The 24,612-nt window shown below is 39.7% G+C and overlaps 1 protein-coding gene across 2 annotated transcripts in view; it reads left to right on the top strand.

Annotated features, from left to right (window-relative positions):
- The window catches only part of strbp (spermatid perinuclear RNA binding protein), a 91,458-nt gene extending 67,441 nt beyond the window's left edge, over positions 1 to 24,017 (top strand). Inside the window, exons 6-19 of one of the 2 annotated variants that reach the window (XM_055153409.1) lie at positions 1,929 to 2,193; positions 6,155 to 6,267; positions 6,857 to 6,952; positions 7,991 to 8,102; positions 9,119 to 9,216; positions 9,993 to 10,098; positions 10,815 to 10,898; positions 11,408 to 11,616; positions 14,147 to 14,299; positions 14,402 to 14,536; positions 14,960 to 15,100; positions 15,438 to 15,582; positions 15,921 to 15,974; positions 21,974 to 24,017. In XM_055153409.1, coding sequence (XP_055009384.1) covers positions 1,929 to 2,193; positions 6,155 to 6,267; positions 6,857 to 6,952; positions 7,991 to 8,102; positions 9,119 to 9,216; positions 9,993 to 10,098; positions 10,815 to 10,898; positions 11,408 to 11,616; positions 14,147 to 14,299; positions 14,402 to 14,536; positions 14,960 to 15,100; positions 15,438 to 15,582; positions 15,921 to 15,974; positions 21,974 to 22,068 — 1,806 coding nt within the window. In that variant the 3' untranslated portion in view covers positions 22,069 to 24,017. Of the gene's footprint in view, positions 1 to 1,928; positions 2,194 to 6,154; positions 6,268 to 6,856; positions 6,953 to 7,990; positions 8,103 to 9,118; positions 9,217 to 9,992; positions 10,099 to 10,814; positions 10,899 to 11,407; positions 11,617 to 14,146; positions 14,300 to 14,401; positions 14,537 to 14,959; positions 15,101 to 15,437; positions 15,583 to 15,920; positions 15,975 to 18,412; positions 18,895 to 21,973 lie in introns of those variants that run through there. The other variant, XM_020940246.2, reaches the window with a different exon arrangement.
- The last annotated feature ends 595 nt before the right edge of the window (positions 24,018 to 24,612 follow it).

Below are 24,612 nucleotides of genomic sequence, written 5' to 3'. Positions count from 1 at the left end.
GTATAATGATAGAAGTGTAAAGCTGGATACTGATAGTGTTTGCATAAGGAGAGGAAGGCTAGTCGTAATATCATTAAGTGGGTTCTTGGGAGCTGTTCTATTATGGATGAGTCATGTGTGATTACCGCTCTCGTCACCACATCAGTGTAGAGTTTCTTCATTAACAAGTCACAGCATTAAGTGAAGCTGTCATTTTTGCACTCACACGCGCGTGCATGCACACACACACATGTACAAAACATACAAAGAGAACAGAGGGAATATTATTTATTATGGTGTATAAAGCATGGTTAATAAATGAAGAATTTATTTTCAAAGTTCTGAATTGTTGATAATTCTGCATTTATAAATCTTTCACTATTCAATAAAAGCAATATACTGAAAATGTATTAACTTAATGACAAGAAAGTAGGGATGCACTGATCCAAAACTTGTATTGGATATCATCGCTATACTGAAAAGTTTGCTGGATCAAATATCTGATATCCTGGTTAGACCGATAAATTAATGTAATAAGACTATTTTCAAGTTGCAGTTGGACCAGAAAGTCTCATGATGTTTAAACTTTTATTTATACAAAGCTGTTTAGTAGATACTTGAGGGATAAATAACAGATACAGAAAACATTGGAGAAGTCTTGTCTTATTTTAGTTTAGTTTAAAGGAAATAAATGCTGTTTTCAGTTCCTATACTGATATCAGCCGATATTTGCAGATATTTAAAGCTAGTATCAAAATCGGTGTCAGAACTGTAAAAGCTGGATCAGTGCATCCCAACCAAAAAATTTAAGACACAGAATTTGATCTGGGGTTGGTAATATTTAACATTGTTGACACAATCTCGATAACTTGTTTTATATTCATTCCTAGCATGGATACATTTGGAAGATCTGGAACATCTAACATAAAAACAAACACCAAGTAAATATACAAACACAGGTGATATTTAGTATTTATTTCAACCACTGGTATAAAAAATGTACTCCATCTTTGTCAATGTTTTTAGTAAAATTAGTAATTAATGTGTGTGTGTGTGTTAGCAGCTAAGTGGTGCACAGAGCTGGAATACAGCCTTGTGTTTGGTCTGGAGTGTGGGCAGGAGTAATCTCCTCTATCTCAACCCAGTGACCACAGTCCGATTTTCTCATCAGAGTCAAAGTGAACGCAGACACTGTTCACTGCTCACTGCTTACTTGGGCAGCATCACAAATATTCTCACAATAAAGTTTGTTTATAGAGCTCCTAAATGGTGTCAACATGTCTCATTTGAACCTAACTGATATTGCCTTAAGTAATATGAGATGAAATAAGACTACTGATATTTTACTCGCTATAAACGTTTAACAAATTCTATCCCTAATAAAAAGCTGTGCCATATAATCAATCAGAATTTTACTACTGGATATTGGACTGCTTGATCAAATGTGTGCTGAAAATTCATATCTATTTTCACAAACGGTGCAAGAATGTTAAATGTCTTACATTACACAGAACTGACTCTTGTGATCTTTAAGCCATGTTAGAATCTCCTCAGAAATAGTCACGTTTTGTTTTATTCACAAATGTTTGAGTAACTGTGGTTTATTATTCTGCAGTTTTGAAGCTAACAGCTCACCTTTTACGTTTAGTTTAGTAGAGACTGGTAGTTCCAGGGCTGAAATTATCCAAATGATTCTAGTGAAGGCATATGTAGTTTAAAAACACATTTGTGCACTTCCTGTATTACTACATGACATCACAAGGTGGAAGAGAGTGTTTTCAGTTTCAGATGTGTTAAACATGAGTAAATGAAACAAAACACAACTCCAGGTATGTTTGTGATGAAGAAACAATATTAGGTTGTAACACAGGTTGTAGCACAGGGTTGATCTTTCCTGTGTCCGGTCCTTGTCCCCTGACCATCACTGCTGTCTGTTTGACACACTGCAGAAGCTGACAGAAGAGAAATATGAGGTCACAAGCTGTTTGCCCGAGGCCGCCATCTTGGTACAAACGACGACAGATCCCAAACTCAATCTGAAGATCACGCTCACCTCGCCTGCCATGAGAGACGACCTGGATGATGAAGAGCTAGAGGAGGAAGAGGAGGAGGTGGAGGAAGAAGAGGAGGCGGAGGAGGGAGAGGAAGGAGTGAGGGTGGAAGAGGAGGCTGTGCAGGAGGAAGAGGATCAGCCGGACATGAACAATGGCCTAGGTATGGACACTCAGCTACATAAACTATCTTGAGTTAGTCACCGTGCCACACATGTACAGTATATTATTTCTCTCCCCTATACTTCTTAAAGTTGCACTAACTTCTGTTGTGGGGCGTCCTCAACCTCCTTGTGTCTGTGGAAATATTACTGGTTTGCCTGAAATGTCACACAATATGGCATTAAATGTATCCACCTTGCATTTATTCAATCAGGTGTCTTTACTGCACAAAAATACCTGCACAAAAAAGTGTATTCTTACTGATTGGGGTTGCCTTCATAGATCTGATCTGGCCTTGTGGAATCAACTCCTTGTTTCCTTAAAAAAAAGAGACATTAAATGCCATACTGTGGAACATTCCAAGCATCTGAATAATATCTCCTTGGAGACATGAATGTGGCAGACCAGAAAAGTAACATAATGCATCTTTCATTGTGATAAACTATTTTGTAATGATTGAGCTTAAACTTTTGATAGCCTATTAAACAAGTCTAGGTAGTGTGAGAACTTTTAGAAATATTGCAGCTTCACTAATGTTGCGTAGTCTTTGCTTTTATAGCTTGTGGTTGATTGGTCAATAACTCATGTGATGCAACAACAAAAAAACAGTTAGGTGTAATAACCTTAAATAACATTCTCATAACTAGTTTTGCCTCCAACCTCCTGTCCCTGTTGGTTGGCCTTGTGATAATTGGTTGTTGTTGATGCTATGGAGAAGTGTGGCTAGCAGGCAGCCTTAACCGAATCAATAACCAAGCAGTAGCCAGCTGCCCATCCATCCTGCAGCCCCTTCCCCACATAGACACTCAGGGCTCAAACTGCGATGAGCAATAGCATGAAGGTTAGCCGTACATCACGCCAAACACCTCGCCGAGATGAGGATGACTGCTCATATATTCCCCGACCCGAGAGACATGCACAGCCCCAAGCAGAAGAAATTCACACAGCCATATTTTGTAAGTGACGAATAAAGATAGCAGTCACACTGCGGTAACCATCTAATTGCTCAGAATTCATTAGCCCAGGAGGAGATGGAGAGGTACTTTGTCTCGGGTAGTTAAGTCCCAGGAAGGAAGCCATATTATCTTAAAACACTCCGATTGACATGCAAATACAACTATGGCAATAATTAAAGTGTATTTTATGATGTTGTTGTAATCATTATAAATAATTCTCAAAAATATTGTATGATATTTCATGGAAGTAGAGGCGCTAAATTAAACACCTGAAAAATCAATGCATGTCATCCTGTTTATGAGAGTCCTTCAAATCAAAGCTGTCGTAAATCTTTATTTCTTATCGATGTGCTGCTACCCCACCAGTTAAACACTTTTCATGCCCAAGTACATTGTATAGTAATCCATATTTAAAGGATTACATACCTAAATGACATGTCTATGAATTGGCGATCAAGGCTGATATTTGTGGAGAAGATGCTCTTTAAACTCTGAAGATCTGTATGTATGGTACTTTAAAGGCTTCTCCTTATATCCATAGAGATGCTTTATATTGCTTTGTCTGGAATATTCCACAGTATGGTATTAAACTTCTCTATCTCCATGGAGAAACCACCTGGCCAGGTTACAGGACAGTTCTGTAGACTCTGCTGACAATAAGAATTCACGTCTTTCAAGATATTTAAAAAATAAAAACACCTGAAGATTAGGGATGTAACAATAATTGGAATATCATGATATCGTATTGTTAAAGTTCTCACAATAATATCGTGGACCATCACAATAGTCTCTTTGCTTAAATGAAGAGTTATGGTGCAGAAATAGCTAAAAAGAAGACAGAGGGAACTACATAAACCATGAACATTTGCTCCATTTCAGTGCAGATTACATGAAGAACTTTTAAGTCTTAGTTCTTTGTATTATATCTTGTCAAGGCATTTTAAGAGGAAAAAGTAGCATATTAACAGTTTAGCTGTTTAGCCTCCACAAAAAATCTCAATAAATATCATACCGTGAGATGTATATCGTAAAAATATCGTACCGGGAGATTTAGATATTGTTATATCCCTAATCATGAGCCTCCCCAACATATCGTGAGCTTTCACATGATATCTCAATAAATATTGTACCGTGAGGTTCATACCATGACAATATCATGAGACTTGGATATTGTTACACCCCTACTGAAGATATATTGGTTTTATGCCATATTGTGGAACATACCAAGCAAATCAGTCTCTATGGAAAAAACACCCTACACCAGAAATGTTAAGTAGTGTACATTTAAGTACTTTTCACAACAAAGTAATAATGTTATCATGGACTTGTTTGTCTGTGTAGGTATTTCAGATGTGTATAGTTCAATACATGAATCACAGTTGAAATGTTAATTTAGTCCAGTATGCAAAAGAGTAGACACAGACACTTTTGACTGTTGCGCTCACAGAAGAGCACAGCAGTGCAGCAGTACATTATGAGAGACTTGATAGTGGGGATTTTTCTGATGAGCCTAAATGATAAGATGCTATCTGCAACACAAAGCAGATAATGATAAAGGACCCGCAGAGTGAGAGAGTGGCCGCTGACGCCATGGAGAGAGACAGCGCGAGGACTATAATGACCCACTATAGTAGCAGGTCCCACACACAGCTGGGACCCTCCATAGACCTTGAGATTTACTGTCACCTAGAAACATGTATTATAATGGCGAATGCACTGCAGCAATAGCAAGCGGGGTTCAGGGATAATGGAAGATTTAGGTTCTACTGCTTCAAGGTCTGGCTGTTGATCAATGATAGAATTTATTTACTTATTTAGCATATATTGACAACAATGGCATGAGATGAGTAGCACAAAAGCAAATCGAATTTCATAACTGTGGTCACAGGTTTGATTCTCCAGTGTGGTATTTAAGTTGTGTTCAAGGTGATCATGTTAATCAGAAAAACAGCTTTTCTTTAGCTGCTGAATGTCTAGAATATTCATTTGAGAACCACTCCGTAACCACACACTCATTCATTTACTATGTGTTGTATTCGGTGCTCTTTACATAGCCATAGTGATTTGATCCAGTTGGTTGTGTCTGGGGGGCATGATTCAAACTTACATATATACACAAAAACACGATGCTATGACTAAACAGTGCCTTGACCCCTCCTGTCTTGTGTTTGTCTCAGACTTGGGCCAAACTCTCGTAGACTTCTCCTTCTTTTTCAGTTCTACTTTAGGAGCGCTTGATTCTGTGTTTTTGAATTACTCGCTGCTGCACCATCTCTTCACAAGCGAAATCAAGTGCACCTTAAGTAATCCCTCTGAACAGCAAACTCATATTTTGACTCCTGCCTGGCGAAGACTGGATCAAAATAACTGAATCCTCTTCAAATACATAAAGAGGGGATTGATTTACTGCACTGGGCTGTGTCTCGGCTGCACCCGCATCTGTGTAAATCAAGCACTCTTTTAGTATTTGTTTGGTGTATGTCTGTGGGGTGCTCTTCCTCCCACAAAGTTGTCTCTCACCTCGTGATCCAGGTTCCTCCCGTTCACTGACTGACTTGGCGCTGGTTAGATGGATGAGAACAGGCAAAATCCGGGCTGAGTAATGTCGGTTATTTTCAACACATCAATGCGCACGAAAGTACAGTGCATCCTGTTTTACCTTGTACAGAGGATGTGACGGGGTACCGCACTTAACTGGCCCAAGATTGATCACGCCGTTGAAAATGGCACTCCATAAAAATGCGAGGCAACCTTTCTAAGCATTCATCACACATTGTAGAGTACGCACTTTCGACCAGGCGAGGGGGGCAACTTTATGGCATGAAAAGCACCTTGTATGTACCAGATATCCATGCATGTGTGTGTGTATGTGCGCATCCACACGCCAACTTCATGTGTGCGTGCCTACATATACACACACCATTTAAAAACACACACCGTCTGACTGTCTGAGCGGACGTGTGCGTTTCACCTACTCTATATTGGGTTGTTATTGTTTTGTGGCAGTGTTTGGGGCTGCTGCGCTCAGAGTGGAGGCTGAGGAGGAGGAGGGGGAGGTGCTGGATAGACACAGATGTCTGCTGGCCCTGGCAGCGCTGCGACACGCCAAGTGGTTCCAGGTCGGCACCCACTCACTTCCTGTCTTCAATGCCTGATGCTTCTTGTAGCCTGACGAATGTAGCTAGGACAGTTAATTCTGTAATGGACAGTTAATATATCTACAACCTATATATGACCCTAATAATGCAAGCACGTGCTACTCACTGGATCAAAACATATTTGATTTATGTTACTGTCATATCGTAAGGCTACAAAAGCAATGGTTGATATTCATTTTTCTTTTTGCCTATTATGTGAACCTGCCTGCTCTGTACAGTATGTCATTGCTTCCCCTATTCCCTCCAACCATCCCCCCTTTCCCATCTGTCCGCAGTGCACTTACCTTACTTACAAAAAACATACGCATATACATAGCCAAAAAATAGGCCTTTGTCAGTCAAGAGAGAAATAAGATGATGATAAAAAAATCTATCCAGTTTTCTGAGGGAAGTGGTAGACAGCTCAAATCACTTCATTACAACTGTGGCTTTGTGGTGTAAAGCAGGCTGTTATCTGTATGTGTTTGCACAAATGCTGTTTCTTTTTCACTCTGCTCAGTTTACCGTCTTGCGCTGGATTTAATCTTGTCTTTATCTTCCCCTCTCTCAGGCTCGAGTGAACGGGCTCAAGTCCTGCGTTATAGTTCTCAGGATACTTAGGGACATGTGCAATAGACATCCTGCTTGGGAACCTCTCAAGGGATGGGTAAGTTCTCTGTAATTACCTGCAAGAGAGTCTTAATCCTATAGACAGTACAATTACATTTTCTTGTGTCTTGTGTCTATTTGTGTCTTCATTTATTTGTGACAGATATTTCTTTCTGGACCTCATAAACAATAATTTAATAGATATACTCTATAAATGCTGTAAACTGGAAGCAAAAATAAATCCTACTTAAAGGTTCCATATTATGCTCTTTTCTGATCACTGTTATAGTGATTTTCCTCATCAGAAACATCCCTGGAGTTGTGTTTTGTCACATTCACACATGTTTAACACACAAACTCTGCATATTTAGTTGGAGTTCTTCTGTCAAACTGAAAACACTCCGTTCCACCTTATTATGCCATATGGCAATACAGGAAGTGCTCCACTGTGTATTTAAGCTCCAGACGTCTTCACTAGAATCATTTGGATGATTTCATCTTGGAATTGCTGATCTCTACTGAACTAAAGGTAAAAGGTAGCTGTTAACTTGAAAACTACCACTCCATGACATCATAAAGTAGAACAGAGCATTTTGAGCTTTGGCGATGTAGACAGAATAATAAAATAGGATTATGTGTGAATGAAGTAAAGCACAATTCCATTTGAGGACGTAACAGCATTATAATATGCATAATATTGCATAATATAGAACCTTTAAACCCAAAGTTTTATAATTTACTACTGATTGCTGTGCCCTTGGAGACTTTTTGCAGTAGCAAAGTGAGACTCTATAAATATGAATTTCTTTTGGTAACACGTTATTATTGTTAACATCTTAATTAATTAATAATTGACTGTATATTCAGCATGATTCAGGGTTAGTAACTACTTAAAACCCTAAACCTAGCTGGTAACCCCTTAATTAAGTAGTCATTAAGCCTGAATCATTGTTCATAAACAGTTTGCCCATTATGAATTAAATCTTTGTTCAGGCTTCAGGAGTGCAGTTTTTATAAAGTGGTACAAACTTGTTTTCTATATTATGGTGGCAGAGTTTTTCACATTGGTATCCTTGGTGTGTTTGTGTGCCCACAGCCCTTGGAGCTTATTTGTGAGAAGGCCATAGCGACCTGTAATAGGCCTCTGGGGGCCGGAGAAGCACTGCGTCGCGTCATGGAGTGCCTGGCCTCAGGCATCCTGCTGCCAGGTAAGAGCCTATGATCCAAAAGGATGCATAATGGACAGCTGGAGGTAGCTAAGAAAGTGGTCGAGCAGCATATGTGGCAGCATTTGCATTCTTGGCACACGTACTGACTTGGGAGAGTGTAAACAAGCGATAATTGGACAACGCAGCAGATTCATTTAGACTGCGCTCAGGATATTTCCAAGTGTATTTTTTCCTCTTAATAGGTTGAGAAATTACCAATAAGCCATGACTTTTTATAGCAGGTCATGACCATCCATTTCAAAGCACCTTAATTATGGCTCTTGTGCATCATTAAATGTTACTCATAAACAGCAAAAAACTGTAGTCCAACGAAGTTAATGCAAGAAATATGTTACAAACCAATTACCTCAACAACTGGTTAATTGTATAGCCCTAACATGCAGAGTTCTATATAACCTTTTCCTGAATTTGCCGCAGTGTAGATTATATTGCACGGCTCACTTTGCCCCACACATTTACATACTACTTTCATTCAAGGTCACAACACAAGCTGCATTGTAAAGGAATTATTACTTAAACCAAGCTAAAATGTCAGGCTCTTTCTAAAAACATCCATGTGTTAGGTGAATGGGAAACTCAAAAATGCATAAGGTAATGATTAGTTGGTGTAAGAGAATGAAATTGCCCTTTTTCGGTCACACCATCAGAGGTTAGATGTCTTATGTTTTGACTTTTCATATCTTACACACTTATAAATATGATGCACAACTGCTTTTACTTTTCATCAGATTTAAATTGTCAGTTTGCCACAATGTGCTGAGATGTTTACGAGCCATACTGATTGTGAATAAACGTCTTTGGCCTCTTTGACTACTTGAATTATTAACACAACATTTGGCACCATCTTGCATGGACCTGTGTAAGTTCTGCTTTAGCTGCTAATTAGAATAAACAGAAGACTAATTTGTTTACTATAAAATAATGTGTAAGTTAATTTGTACGATACTGACCCTGTTTGACCTGAAGTTGTATGTATTTCTGTGGCACTTGTGTAGGTGGCCCCGGCTTACACGACCCCTGTGAGAAGGAGCCCACAAACACTCTGGCCCACATGACTGACCAGCAGGCGGAGGCCATCACCTACAGCGCACAGGTACACACCACTCACTCTTAAGTACACTGTTATCAGCTGCTCCACGCACCAGAGCTGTCAGTGTGCGGGGATCAGCAAGCAACGCTCCTATTACCAGACAGATAGCCCCATCGCTGTGCCGTACACTCACACATCCCAGGAAGCATCTTAACTGCCACGCTGCTCTGAATTTTAATGATTAGTGTGAGAAACTATTGCCAATGTGAGCCATAAATCCATTTCTGACGCCCGGAGGACAGTGCTGGAGTGTGTGTGTTGTCGTCATACCCACTCCCACACACATGTGCACACACATGGACACACACATGCACGCACACAGATGCACAGTCGAGTGAACAGGGCAGCCTCTGAGCCGCATGGCTTAGTGGATCCTGCCGTCCATTTCCTTTGAAGGCAGGCAGGACGAGGCTGGAATGTCAATGGGGATAATTGTATTGGAGCAGATACAAGAGCAGATAGGGGAGCAGAGCTGTTCTGTCAATGAGCTACAGCGCCACTCATGAATGTCTGAGACACTCCTCCTCCCTAATGGATTTATATTAGGACAGCCACCTCGCACCTCAGCTTGTCAAGATCAGGCTTTGTAAATAAACAAAACGGTTCTGTATGTCTGCTAATGTCATTAAGACCTATTAAATTTGAGATTCATTTTTCAAATGAATGACTTGGCCTTTAACAATAACATGAAACAATTTGTAGTTTATTAAAACTGAACTCTGCTTATTCTTTTCTGTCTTATCTTAATTGTTTGCATTTGTTTTTCTTCTTAATTGCAGCATGCTCTCAGGCTTATGGCTTTTGGGCAAATCTACAAAGTTCTGGAGATGGATCCTCTTCCGAACAACAAGCCCTTACAGAAGTTCCCCTGGTCAGATAAAGAAGGTGCGTAACTGTCCACCTATCTGTCCAAAACTCCCACGTGTTTGTCAGTGCAGCTGTCTTCTGTTTCCTCCTCTTTGTTTATCTCCAGTGGTTTTCAAACTGTCTCTCTGTCTCCTTATCACAACAACTTTAGCATGTGCAGTTTTCTGCCCATGTGTGTAGTATAAAAGTCAAAGCTGCCAATACAAGGTGCACATGAAACATTTAGACAGATTACATGACCTTTCAAGATTTATTATGTGTGCTTTTTCTGCAAAGTAGCAGTGGCAGATCTGTCGAAAGCTATTTTAGGATGACAAAATGTATTTGCAAGCCAAGGTGAAACACTGTGTAAAGCAATACAAGTACAAAATGAACAGAGCAGAACATGCTAGGTACATAACAGATTTGATTGGACTATTAGAAAAGGATTTAAGGAATATGATTAGTTGTACAGATTTTGCAGACTCTCATTTTTCTAAAAATCCTGAAAGTTATTGACACAGAAATTTACTACGTGTAATCAGAATCAATTAGGATTTGTGTCTTGTATGTCTTGGCCTTGTTCAGCTGTGAGCTGTATGTCTGCTGTTTATCTCCCCTGTGCGTTATCCATCTTCAAGCCGCTTGTGTGTTTAGTACAACATTGTTGTTCTGTCATGCATGAGTGCGACTTTGTCGAGGCACACCTCCTGGAGCCACTGATTAGCCACTGTGTCTGTCACGTGTCTGTGCAGGTTTAGGGCTGAAGAGGCCCTTTGAGGACAGTATGATGGATGACAAGGACCTCATCAAGAAGATGAAGAGAAACCTGCGGAAAGGTAGAAACTCCAGTGCACTGATTGTTTTGTCGCTGTTATATGTGCAAATGATTGGCCTCGACTGTCCACAAACTAGCCACGTTCCTGGTCCTCGTCCCCATTTGTTTCTTCTTGTTTGCCTCTCTCTTTTACCTTCCCTTCATCCCTTAGAGGAGGATCAATAGTATTGATTCCAAACGTTTTAGTAGGCCACCCAACCTTCACCAGCTCTTTCTTCAAACAGACAAAGTTGAGCCTCTGCTAATGGAAGCGGAGAGGCATTTTTAGATATTGGTAAAATAGAGCAAAGTGAAGGAGAGAGAGAAAAATGGCACCTTTATTTATCACAAAATAACCTACTTTAGTGGCTTGAAAATATGATATATTACCAGCAGTATCCCCAAATTGGTTCAATCTGTCCCATTTCAGCAAGATAATTGCTACAGCCTCGAAGAACCCTGTTTTAAAATCTATTGTAATGTAATCTGCCTTTGTGCCATAACCACACACACCTCTCATTCTTCTCTCAGTCCTGGACAGCAAAGCCATAGACTCCAACCAGCCAATGAATGCCCTGATGCGCTTGAACCAGATCCGGCCGGGGCTGCAGTACCGTCTGCTGTCCCAGTCGGGCCCGGTTCACGCTCCGGTCTTCACCATGTCTGTGGACCTGGACGGAACCATCTATGAGGCCTCAGGCTCTTCCAAGAAGACTGCCAAGCTCCATGTCGCCGTAAAAGTAAGCATGGAAAATGCCCTATTTTTAAATAATATAGACATTTGCATGCAAATGTTAAGGAGCTGAACTGTATGCAATAACTACAAAATCTAATATCCATTCAAATGTATCAGATCAGACGTATCAGATGGACCAATCACTTATCACTTTGAAATGCCTCCAAATTACCAATAAGGGTTGTTCAATATATTGGTGTTATATGTGATATATGAGAGGGATATAATATCAGGATCATTCTTTAGCCAATATTCACCATCAAAACTGTCTCTTGTGTGCCCATGTACCATTCCCTGTTTGCCCTAAGTGCATGAGACTGTGAATGTGCATTAGAAAAGAAAAGCTTTTTCTTTCACAGGCTAAAATTATTAGGGGTGTCAAATTATCGCGTTAATTGCGATTAATTAATTATAGTCATATTTAGCGCGTTATGTTTTTTAATCGCGTTAATCTCATTTTTAATCTCTAACTTTAGTGTTTCTGTATGCGAGTTGCTTTATTATAAAACCTGTTTTTATGTGTTGTTGGGACAACAACACACAAAATAAAAACACATTTATAATTCCACTCATTGCCGGAAACCCACACAAAACGCGCGCAGTAACAGCGTAAGTAAACGTCATATTCACGTTCGCGGCGTCAGTCGCACGATGCACGAGAAGAGCCAGTAGAACAGAGTCAGCAGTGCACAGGTTAAAACACATTCGTGTCTTGGAAATTCTTCTTCCGACGTGAAATATAAAAGAAAATAACAAATATAAAATCGCCTGAAAACAACTTGCATAGGCTCATGATGTCTGCACTACTGTCCTATAGTGACCTGCCACATGAGGGGACACGCACACAAACACACACAAACACAAACACACACCTTCATCATCGTCATTAACCTGAGAACGCGCGGACCACGTTTCCTTCCGTAGTTACTGCGCGGACACCGACGTGCTCCCGTGAGCCGCGTGTGGACCGTGTTTTCTTGCGTACGCTGCGTAAACCGCGCTTCCTCCTGTGCGCCTCTAAACCAGAACTAACACCAAGACTAAAACAGGGACTAACCCAGTCCAGGACTAAATCAGGTCTAAACCAGGACTAAACCAGGTCTAAACCAGGTCTAAACCAGATCTAAACCAGGTCTAACCAAGGTCTAAAACCAGGACTAAACCAAGGTCTAAAACCAGGACTAAACCAGGTCTAAACCAGATCTAAACCAGGTCTAACCAAGGTCTAAAACCAGGTCTAAACCAGGTCTAACCAAGGTCTAAAACCAGGACTAAACCAGAACTAAAACCAGGTCTAAACCAGGTCTAAACCAGGACTAAACCAGAACTAACACCAGGACTAAAACCAGGACTAACCCATTCCAGGACTAAACTAGGACTAAAGTAGGACTAAAGCAGGTCTAAACCAGGTCTAAACCAGGACTAAAACCAGTGATCTCATATAGAAAGCATTTCTCTATCAATAATATTTTTAATATGGTTAAGGAAAGACTGGACTTTTTATTGTCTTTAAGTAGACAAAAGTTATTATGTTCAGATTTCCTCGTCTTTGCTACTTTACAGCAAACAGTTTCTTATTCATGGAGACTTGGGCTCAACAGCCAATTTGGAGAGATTTGTTAAACAATAAATGACTTTATAAAGTCACTTTTTTTGTTCTATATCAGTCTTTTGATCTGCCACAATAATGTAATAATGAATTTAAATGAAAATACCTCAAATTGAAGCTTTTCTCAGCAATTTTTAGGTGAGATTAAAAATAGATTAATTAGATTAATTAATTACAGATCATAATTAATTAATCTCTCAATTTTTTTAATCAAATGACAGCACTAAAAATTATACTGTATGTTTACACAAACGTGTAGCCCAGATAAATACATTTTATAATTATTTTTCCAAAAGTGAAGTGAAGTTACTTTGTGAGCATTACTCGAACTCAATGAACGGGCCATTTTTCTCCAAAATATACATGTACATTCAGTGACCTACGTATTCATATACGAAACATGAGAGAAACTGTAGAGAAACTTGAGAAACCCACAGAGATTTTGATTTTGATAAAATGAGATTAGATTTACTTGTATAAAAATGTAACAATCACACAATGAATAGGTTTTGGCTTCCTACAGATTAGTCTGCAATCCAATATGTACTTTGTGAGCCCATGCCCATTGTATTTTGGTAATACGTGTGTTTGGTTTGTATGTGGTGCAGGTTTGGAGGTGGTCAAATCCATGTAATCCTAAAGTGATGGTGAGGCTCTCTGGAGCACAGAGCAGGGATAATCCACCATCCGCTCCGTTCCCATATAAGGCTCTTTCTCATAGGCCTCTCTTTCTTCCCTTTTCCTCACCCTCTGAACATTTGCTCCTTCATGGTTAATTTTTATTTTGGTCTAGGTTATCTCTCACCTTTCAGTCCCAAAAAAGGAATTCTGTTCACTGAGATAATTGGGGCAAAACCTTTATGCACATACAATATCTGCAAATATGTATGTGTTAATTAACATGTCTTCTATGATGTTATGTCAGGTTCTTCAAGCAATGGGATACCCCACAGGGTTTGACTCAGACTTGGACCCCTTGAGTTCAGATGAGAAATCAGACGGAGAGGGGAAGAGCGAGTCATCTACTCATTCAAGCAATAACCCCACACACTCCTCAGACAGTTCAAACACACTAGAGGTAAGTGAGGAGAGGCACGCTATTAAATATTAGAGTTGCTTTTTTAGACGGGGGGACACTAATGCTCATGTGCATTGATTTGTATGTTTCCTTTTATCCCAGGTGAGAACTCAGGGTCCCATACTGACGGCAAGTGGGAAGAATCCGGTCATGGAGCTGAACGAAAAGAGGCGAGGTCTCAAATACGAGCTGATCTCGGAGAGCGGAGGCAGCCATGACAAACGGTTTGTGATGGAGGTGAGAGCCGTACAAATACATATTCAACATTGGTTTAGACTGAGCTGCTACTAATCCTCTCAGGTCTGAAGCATGTACAAATAGTGGAGCATAAGGAAAGTGTATATGTGGAGGTGAACATTAGAAATGCCTTCTTATTATGGAGCTCTGGAGTGCTGTCTCCACCTCTCTGTGGGTGTGCTGTTTTCAGACATGACTGCCTGCTCCAGTGCTCTGCTGACTGATTAGTAGCTCTGCCTGACAGCAGGGCGGCGCTAAACAAGCTGTCCTCTTCACACACTCTGGCTGATTTCCTGCTAAATACAATAGCTTTGAATGACTATATTGTGACTATGACAGTTTAACCAAGTCATAATGTAAACAACAAGACAATCAACTGTATTGGAAAAGCAGACCTTTATTTTTCTGTATTGCTTATTCCAGGTGGAGGTAGATGGACAGAAGTTTCGTGGGGCTGGCCCCAACAAAAAGGTAGCAAAGGCCAGTGCTGCTCTAGCAGCTCTGGAAAAACTGTTCTCTGGGCCCAACGCAGCAGCAAACAAGAAGAAGAAAATCCTGCCTCAGGTGAGAGACTCACATGCATTACATGCACATACAGTATCTGTTACAGTAAACAGTAATGCAAGTCTGTGGGTGGGAATGTAGGCTGACATGATTGGATTTTTAGTCTCAACTTGTGTGGAGGATTTTGGAACTCATCAGTAATCAATGCACTGTGTCGCATAAGTGTCTTTTCTGATCAATGAGTGGCATTCATTAGATCACCACTCAGCATGTAGTCGATACCCTTTATATCTCCATAATGACTGTGGAACTGCAGTTACAGTTTCTGCATGTTCTTGCTGAATGTATGCAAAATGGTGTCTCCTATATGATTATTAATATTCAGTCTGTTTCTCAGGGTGTTTATTCCCAGACCAAGAGTGCGTTGGCAGCAGCAGCCGCAGCCTCGGCGGTGGCAGCGCAGGTCGCCAGAGGACGAGGCCGAGCGGCTCTGGCCAGAGGGGCCTTTGTGAGCGCAGCAGCTCCGGGCTATGTCACGCCAGGTACACACTGCATAGTGTATACTGAGGATTTTTCATATGCTATTTAATTTAATCTCTGCTTCTGTGTTTTACGTGTTATGTGTACACGCATGCTTTTGGGAACGTGTAGACACTGTGTAACATTTGTGTTCAAGTCTGGAGGCTCATGTTTCTGGTTAGAAACAGTCATGCTTCATTTGAGCAGCAAATATCATAAATAGGTCTCCTGTAGCCCACGGTGTGATGCAATGGCAGACGCCTTTTCTGCAGTGAAAGATAATACTTAAACACTATGGTAAAATGTATGTTCAGTGTGTGTGCTTTACTAGCATATGAACTGTGTGACCTCTGACCCTCAGGTTTTGGAACTCCGTATGGATACAGTCCTGCTGCAGCTGCTGCCCCTGCCTATGGTGAGTATGTCTGGTCACAACTAATACTATTTAACACCAGCTCTTTCACAAAGCTGCTAACCATGCAACCACTACATTCACAAATCAGAGACATATTAATCCTCCTCAGTTAGTACTCACGATTCACTCTCTCTCCCATCTCTAGCGCTGTTTGCATTTTGATAATAAATTCAATCTTGCCTCTCCTCCTAATCAGGGTTTAGAATTTGGCAGCCTACTGTTGTGCAAACAAATCTTTCTGTGCTTTTGCTAATTGTCTGCTCTTGTCTTTTGTTGAATTTTCTTAATCTCTTTTGATCAGACCACTGCTGGCAAGAAAACACTTTGTCCGCCTTCACCTTTTGTTAACCCTTTCCAAAACTGCCTTAAGATCTCATATTCTTTGGCAAAACAAAAATAAAAAGTGGCTGTGTTGTAGAGTTGTAACTGTTTTTCTGTTGGGATTACTCGACTGTCACTTTTTCGCTCCACTCTTATGTAAGACACAGCGGCATGGCAGCTTTGCACTGCTCCTGTTTTGTTCTTGATCCGAAACGTGTATCCCAGGGCACCAGGCACATTGCAGTAAAGAGCCTATAGTGACCTGTCAGACTATAGGTAAAAATACAGCTCAGCCATTGGTCCAAAGTCAAACCCATACGTCCTCATGTCCCCCTGCAGACACCTCAACAGACCAGGCCTTGTGGACAGTGTACACGAGCAGCATTGACAGACACTGAATGCCTCTATGTACGGGTAGAAGGTAGCCTCAGGTAGATTTTTACTGCCCCCCTGAGAGATGTGGATATGAAGAACACGTTGTTTTTAAAGTAACATTCGAACGTTGTGTTTTGTTAAAGTTCCTTGACCCATCAAAATCTCACTGCGTACTTGTTCTCCAACTAAACAATTGACAGTTACTTGCTACTGCTATTCAGAATGCACTTTTAATAGATAAATCTCAGGAAAGGGCATCAGGTTATTTTACTAGCTGATTTGTTGTACATATAGTACATAATGTAGAAAAAATGTGTATGTATAAACTGTAGCAAACTGTCCACCCCCGTGAATGGCCAGAAAGTACAGGGTTTTGTAAGTTTAGGAATAATAAATATTAAAGTGAAACTCTAAGTACATTTATGGAGAGAGAAATTTCAGCCTCACAGCAACTTTGACCTTGCTGTTATGACATTTATTCAGCGCTCCTTCCAGCTTGGTGGCTGAGAGACCCTGGGACGAGGATTTTTATTTTCTTTTTGCCCTCTAGTCATTTTCTGTAACAATATTATGTGTCTGCTGAGTGCATTGACCAAGTGTAAAAGTGTTGCAATAGTTTAGTAGTAAGTTTTGGAGATTTAGCAAAGATCTAGTTTTAATAGTCATTAGTCTTCAATAAGCAATAGGACAAATTTGTGCTTACAAGAAACTACCACATTTTAACCACATATTAATTTTCATCTGCTGCTTATTTGTCCTGCTATGGCCCAGCTACACATTGCAAGTGAAAAATGAGAGACAGTTCAATGATGTCACAATTACTATTAAAGGTCCTATACGATACAAAATGTATTCTATGTGTCTGGAGTCGTGTTTTGTTGCATTCACACATGTTTTATTATTAGTCTGTCTACATCCCCAAAGCTCAGATATGCTCTGCACCACCTTGTGACGTCATGAAGCCGTAGTTTTTAAGTTAACTGCTGCTTTTACCTTTAGTTTAGTAGAGATTGACAATTCCAAGTTGAAATCATCCAAATGATTTTAGTTGAAGGTGAATGGCATTTAAAAATGCAGTAGAGCACTTCCTGTATTACCACATGACATCACAAGGTGGATCAGAGAGTTTTCCATTTGAGAGAAGAACTCAATATAAAGTCTGTGTTAAACATGTGTGAATGAAAGAAAACACAATTTCAGGTATGTTTATGATGTGAACAACATTATAACAGATTAGAAAATAACATAATATAGGTCCTTTAAGTTGCCCCAAGTCAATATAGATATTTGTTTAATTTATACATTTGTCAAAAACAGTTCAGTTAGTTTCAATTAAGGATTATTTTGACCCGCATGCCCAAGAGATAAATTTTCCATGCAAAATAGAGAGAAGTAATTAACTAAAACTGTTATTGTTTATTGGGCAATCTTTACCCTAGCATAGCTCATCAAACCAAACTAGCAAACTCTCAGACCTGGGTGTTAACTGGCTAAATGTTTGTCTTCCTCATTACCTCTCTGCGGTGCTGGGCTGGTGAGGGTTGCCACGTTGTTCACGCTCCCTGCTTTTGATCTGACACTCTGGCACCTCTCTCTCCCCTCTGCCCCTTCACCCCTTCTGGGAGCTCTGTCTGCGATGGCACTGACCTGTAGCATATATGAAGGGGTACTTTGGAGATCATATAGACATAGTGTTTTGCCCAGGACTCATGCAGCGTGCTCTTCTCATTGTCTCCCTCTAGGTTTGCCCAAGAGAATGCTTCTGTTGCCTGTCATGAAAGTGCCTGCCTACCCCGTCCCCCACTTCCAGTTCTTTTAGCAAAGGGGGAACTAAACGCACCTACTGTATAGCTACTTTGCAAAAGGGAATCGCAGCCTGTTTTTTCTACAATATCGTGGGAAGGGATTTGGGACTTGAGCTATAAAGATTTTGTAAAAGCTTTTTTTTTTTTTTTTTGGTTTTTATTTTTCTATTTGTTCAGGAAAGAAAATACTTTTATGAAATTTGAATTACTGCAGGTTTAAGTTCCTAAAAGATTAAACTTGAAGGATTGAACTGTGAAATGTTACCTCATTCTTATATGTATATTGTGTTTTTTCTTTGCTTTAAAGAGAATCGTCTTTGCAATATCCACACAACACACATCTCTGTAAAATATTTACTGTGTGCTGTGTGAAGTATAGATTTTTGTTTGAATAAAGTCTATGTCTTTTACACGCTGAATACTGCCTGTTTTATCTCACCTAAGGTTCAGACACATGGAGCTAGATGATAAAGTGGTTTGATTAGTCAGAGATGAATATATCATGTTAATATCAATTCACATGTTGAAATGCAGTTGGATTCATAGTTATTTTGACTGTATGTAGCCTGCACAAAAATTTCTACAATCACACTGGACCTGGGGTGCTTAGTGCATTAACTTGCAGTTAGAGGACACATATGTTTTTCCTCATTCTCAGTATATGGACAGGTCATGCCTCATGTGAAAACTCAGAGACTCCAGAATTCACTTACTGAGCTGCAGAAGCTGCACTAACATTGATTCATGAGGGGTTATGTAGTGAGGAGTTAGATCAGAGAGTTCTTTTTGGTTTAAACCAAATGGATTTGGATGAAACTGGCAACCCACATGTGAGGCTCATTTTGCTATGATTGATAATTGTTTATTAATTTATTCATGAAATTTAAAATTCAAATATACTGTCTTTTAAAATCAGTACATGTATGTCGCATTATCAGTAATTAAAATACGCCACAACGTACTCCTGAACTTGTACTAGTATACAGCCAAGTCACCAGTGAATTGTACAGAATATATAGGCAATGTTTAGTAACTCTACCACCATTGAGCAGTTTACAGAGTCCACTCATCTTAGGCCCATAGAGGATACGACCATCTGAATGTACTTTGATACAACACTTATACATTCAAGTCATTTTATTTTTTTGTTACTGTTCCAAACCAAGATTAACTGGTTACATCTGCATCAGGATGGACTTATGAAAAACCTCTGCCAGATCAATGCTATTCACTGCAGGCAGATGATTTGCTTGGATGACCCTGGAAAAAAAAAAGACCACAATTCTTCATATTTTTTCATCAATGCTTTCCCACAATTAAAAAACTCATTCAGTCCGGGTTATAAAACTGACAGTAGATATTTGAATCTGCTTATATTTAATAGAAACCAGCCCACGTTCTTGGGTGGTGTGTCCCTGTGACCCTGGGCTTTGAACGTGCGGAGACAGATGCGTGGAATCATAAATGACTAAAGCATTTGTCATATTCTGAAGCTGCACAATCTCATCACCATACCACTCCATTATACATCACATACTATAGCTATTATAATATAAATGTTTTTATATGAACCGAAAACTGCATTACCCTTTGTTAAGTTTGCATAGTAATGATAAACACAGAAAATGGGGAACCAATACATCATCAGTATCTACGAAAGGTCAGTGCCTACCGTGACGGAGTTGTCCTTCATTACATCATTCATCACTTTCTTATGATGTCTCCATGGTTACAAATAAGAGGCATAACTACAGTATTGGTCCATTGGTTGGTTTTCGCTACATACAATCTTTGTCAACAGCACATAATGTCTGTTAGTGGAATCCACTTAATAATTGTCATAGAAAATGTAATGCTTTAAATGAGTGTTGTTATGTATGCTAATGTTTATTTAATTAAATGCAAACTATTAGCCAAATATGGAAACCTGCCACTACTGCACTGGTCAATAAAATAATGTTTTGAGCACCATTCTTGTAACGTGTTTAGGATCTAAAAATACATTTCCCAACAGCTCAAGAGGATTGCTCATTTTATCTGGGACTTGGAAGACTTTTGAAAACCAAATACAACTGGATTTCTTGGGTCCCTGTAGGAATATGTCTAACCTTCACAGACCCCCATTATCATTTTGCACTCCGTCAGCATCATGTCTCTGCTTAAATGACTTATCCCAGGTGTGGTGTGTTGAAAGTTGTGGATCGATATAAAATGGGGCTCAATATCTCTACAAAAATAATATCTGACATTTATTTTGATCCTAAAATAATGCTTTTGTGTGACATATCAAACTGTTCCAAGCATGTGCAGAATTCATAACTTTGAACTTTTGTCCACTTATGTCAGCACATCACACTATTTTTGTCATTTCTTTCACAGAAAAGTAGGACTTACAAATGAATTTTAAGCCAAAAGTCATTTGTTTAAATGTTTAAATTATCAATGTTATGTGATCAAATGTGGTGTAGGTAAACATTTGGTGAATGCAATTTGACCATTTGCCTTGTGTTGTCTATGTACATGTGTGATACTAGTGATCTATTATTTCAAAATGAAAATGAAATTAAGCTAGTGACTTAAGAAGAGAGTTCCTCGGTTCAGATCCTGTCCTGTCTGGAATTTGCATGTTCTCCCTCTCTCTGGGTGGTAGGCCTGTCACGATAAGTACTATATTGACTTGTTCAATATATGAAAGCTGGCACAATATATTTTGGGGCTCAATATTTACTCAGTGGCTCAGTGAGTACTTTTTCTTTGTAATAGTGGTGAGTGTTTGCCATTTTTATGTAATAATGTAAGATTTGAGCTGTAGAGCATACAATAAATAACTTCTATTCTTCTATGAATGCCATTTATCTGTTAAAGCTCATGCTTTTTAATGATGCCTTATATTGCCTATTTTAAAAATGGCATTACAGTGCTTTGTGTCAGTGGCATAAAGTAGTTTCAGTATTATCTCTTATCATAATATTATTTCTCTTTAGCAATGTATTGTGCTTCAAAATTTGTTACTGTGACAGGCCTACTGAGTGGGTTTCTTCTGGGTACACCTGTTTTTCTCTTCAACCTAAAAGCACAGTCCCCCAGCTAATGTAGTCCTGACCCAGCCTAGCTCAAGATCTGGAGATGGATCCCCAGATGTTGCTCCTGACAAGTTGTGCTAGCGGCACATCAATGATGGATTGAATGCGAAGGACTCATTTCTGAACAAAGGGACAACAAAGTGTACCTTAACCTTACATCATTATGTGCAATGTTATTAAGCTGATTCCGTAGGGGTCTCATTGCCTAATTAGAGCTTGCCATTATCTGATTGCCTCTACCTTGCATCAGAAAATGTTTGGATTGAATCATAAGGCAAATCCATGCATATAACCATGTTTGACAATAAAAAAAAAGTTAAAATCTAATTCCTCCTCAATTTCATGCAACCTTTCACTTTTCCTCTTGTGTCTGTAAACTGTAGTCTGTAACATCGTCTTGGTGGTGTGTTTACAGGCGGCCTCTTCATCGACAATCCCTTCTACCAGCCCCGGACCCTGGCCCCCTTCATCATCCACCTGGGCCCACAGGATCTCTTCTCTGACTTCTAGACTCTGCTGTGGGGTGAAGCGGACTGGCCTCTGCTCTCCTCGCCCGCCTGGCAGACTGCGGGCCGCCTTTTTAATCCAGCTGAACCATTTGAGACTAAACCTGACCAGCTGGACGCACTCATGGCCCGGTAACGGCAGCAACCGGACCTACTGACCATGACGCTTTTGAGTTTTGTTTTCCCTCGGGCTGATTATCACGTCGGAGGGCCGGACTTTACCAGAAGCAATACTTGGAAATGGGGAGTACAATGTTGCTGCAACCCTTAACAGACTGATTTCTGTCTTTCTTATAGCAATACATGGAACTTCTTATTAAGGAGATGTGAATGTCTAATGGATTTTACCCAACACAGCATCGCAATATCTCATTTGATTGTATACTCATTGTATGTGTGGTACGTGTGGCTATATACAGTACAGACTATAAACACATATATGTATGGTGTATGTTTCTATAATGCCGTGTTAACAATAATATTACTATATGATGTATTTATGTAAATACGCTATCAAATCTTATTATTGTTGTTATAAATTATTTTAGGATTATAAAGTGAAATGTATCTGTAATATCACAATATAGCTTTCTTCCAATTTTATATACACTGAGCAATTGAAGCTAGTCCTAGGAGATGCAATATTTTCGTTGTGATCCCTTTCGACCTCTGCTGTTAGATGTAGACTTGTACGCACAGGGAAGAATAGCGGACCAGAGTGAGTTAAGTTCTTGGATTCCTGGGTCTGAAAACCTCTCAATAGATTGTGTAAGGACAGATGTGTGCAAAAAACTGTTACTTAATGTTGCCACGAACACATGTTTTGGTTTGTTTTACTACACATATGCAGAACGTACCTGCATGAAACAATCCATAAATGGTCATTACAATTAAAAAATACAAAAATATGCCTCATCAGTTATACATTTTGATGGTAATTAATTTTGTGTCAACTATGATTTAAAAATTTGCCAGCTTCATTTTGTGTTCACTGGTCCACTATTCTTCCACTGTTGTAGTACATACAGTAATGCTTTCTTTCTCTGTGTCCTTCAGATGTCTCTTGTATCTTTGATGTCTTTCTGAGCCTTTCTGAGCATGCTCTCTGTGGCCTTGGGTTTGTTTACATGTAACCTGGCACAGAGGCGCTCCTCATGTCCACAGCCCAGCCCCACCTGTGCACTCTCCCTTTTCCCGTCAGAAAGCACACTTTCTATAGCCTCACTGCTGGCAGGAGACATGTTGGTGTCACAGATATCTGAGTGTACGTGTATATGCTCCCATGTCTCCGCCATTAACTCAGTAATCGTCACATATAGAGCCATGGTCCGCTCTGCCCATGACCTCCAGGAGCACAAGCACAGCCCACTGTCAGACATTACTGTCACTTGTATTGCAAACACACACCTACTGTCCCACTGCCCTGTACCAGCCTGGCTCCAGCTTTAACCCAATGACCATATTCAAATGTGCATGACCTGAAAGAGAAGCTATACTCTACTTTTGAATGTAATCTAATGTAATCTTGAGCAGGGAAAGAATAAGTTAGCTATTCTACTTGGTAATGTTTTGCATTGTGTTTCACGTGTAATTTATGGATTTTAAAGGGATAATTTATAGCTCCTTTTGCCAAGCTAATATTGTCTTTTGAGATTTACAAGTAAAGCTAATATGCTAATATGTAGTATGCCCCATTGTGGTACATCCATTTTTAGAAAGTAAAGGAAACAAACGTTTGGACGGGCAGCAGGGATGTAACTGAAAATGGAGTGTGAATTCATTTACATTTACAATTTAGAAACTGATTTACAGTTTTAAAATTGGTACTCCCCATGGCTCCATGTAGGGCACCTTTTCATTTTAGTGGTCAAATGTATGTATTTGTCTGTAATGTGAGTGTGAACAGCTCTCAAACCCCATGTCACTTCTATTTAAAAGATGTTTTTGCTATAATATTATTTTGCAATGTCAAAGACTACTTTAACACTGAAAAGTTAAATTTGGGAGGCAGTACATATAGATTTTAATGAATGGATATTATCTGTTGTGGAAATTACTCAGGAAAGAATACTTGGTATAAATATAGCCTTGTTTATGTATTATGTAGATGTTAAAGCAATAGGACGGAGGCAATATATTGGGAAAACTATAACCTGTTTCAGACTCTTCAGCTTTTGTCATTTTTATGCTCCTAATTATTCCCAGAAGGAGCTATCTGGCTGAAAGCAAATCAGTGTGTCCCAGAACTGTCCATAACCTCAAAAATAGTTCTCATTTTTGTTTGTCTTTTATAGCAGCCCTTTTTAGTCCACACATGAGCGCAGTCTGCACAATCAATTCCTCTCACGTTTACCTTGATCTGGGAGCTAGGGTGATCTCTGGTGTTTATGCTGGCGTGGATTCAACTTAGACCAGCATGAGTTAGAGCTGCAGGTATATCATTTAAGCACTGAGATCTTTTCAGTCTCACCAATGAACAGGCAAAGACTCAGCAGGGCACCCTCTGTATTCTTCCTTCACAGTCAGGTCATTTTGGTTTAAACAGCCA

Source organism: Boleophthalmus pectinirostris, unplaced genomic scaffold (assembly GCF_026225935.1).
Source record: "Boleophthalmus pectinirostris isolate CB_2022bp ecotype Guang Dong unplaced genomic scaffold, ASM2622593v1 HiC_scaffold_18, whole genome shotgun sequence".
In the NCBI taxonomy this organism is placed as follows: Eukaryota; Metazoa; Chordata; class Actinopteri; order Gobiiformes; family Gobiidae; genus Boleophthalmus; species Boleophthalmus pectinirostris.
Note: the sequence above shows the minus strand (reverse complement) of the source record. Positions and strands in the feature narration are given on the sequence as shown.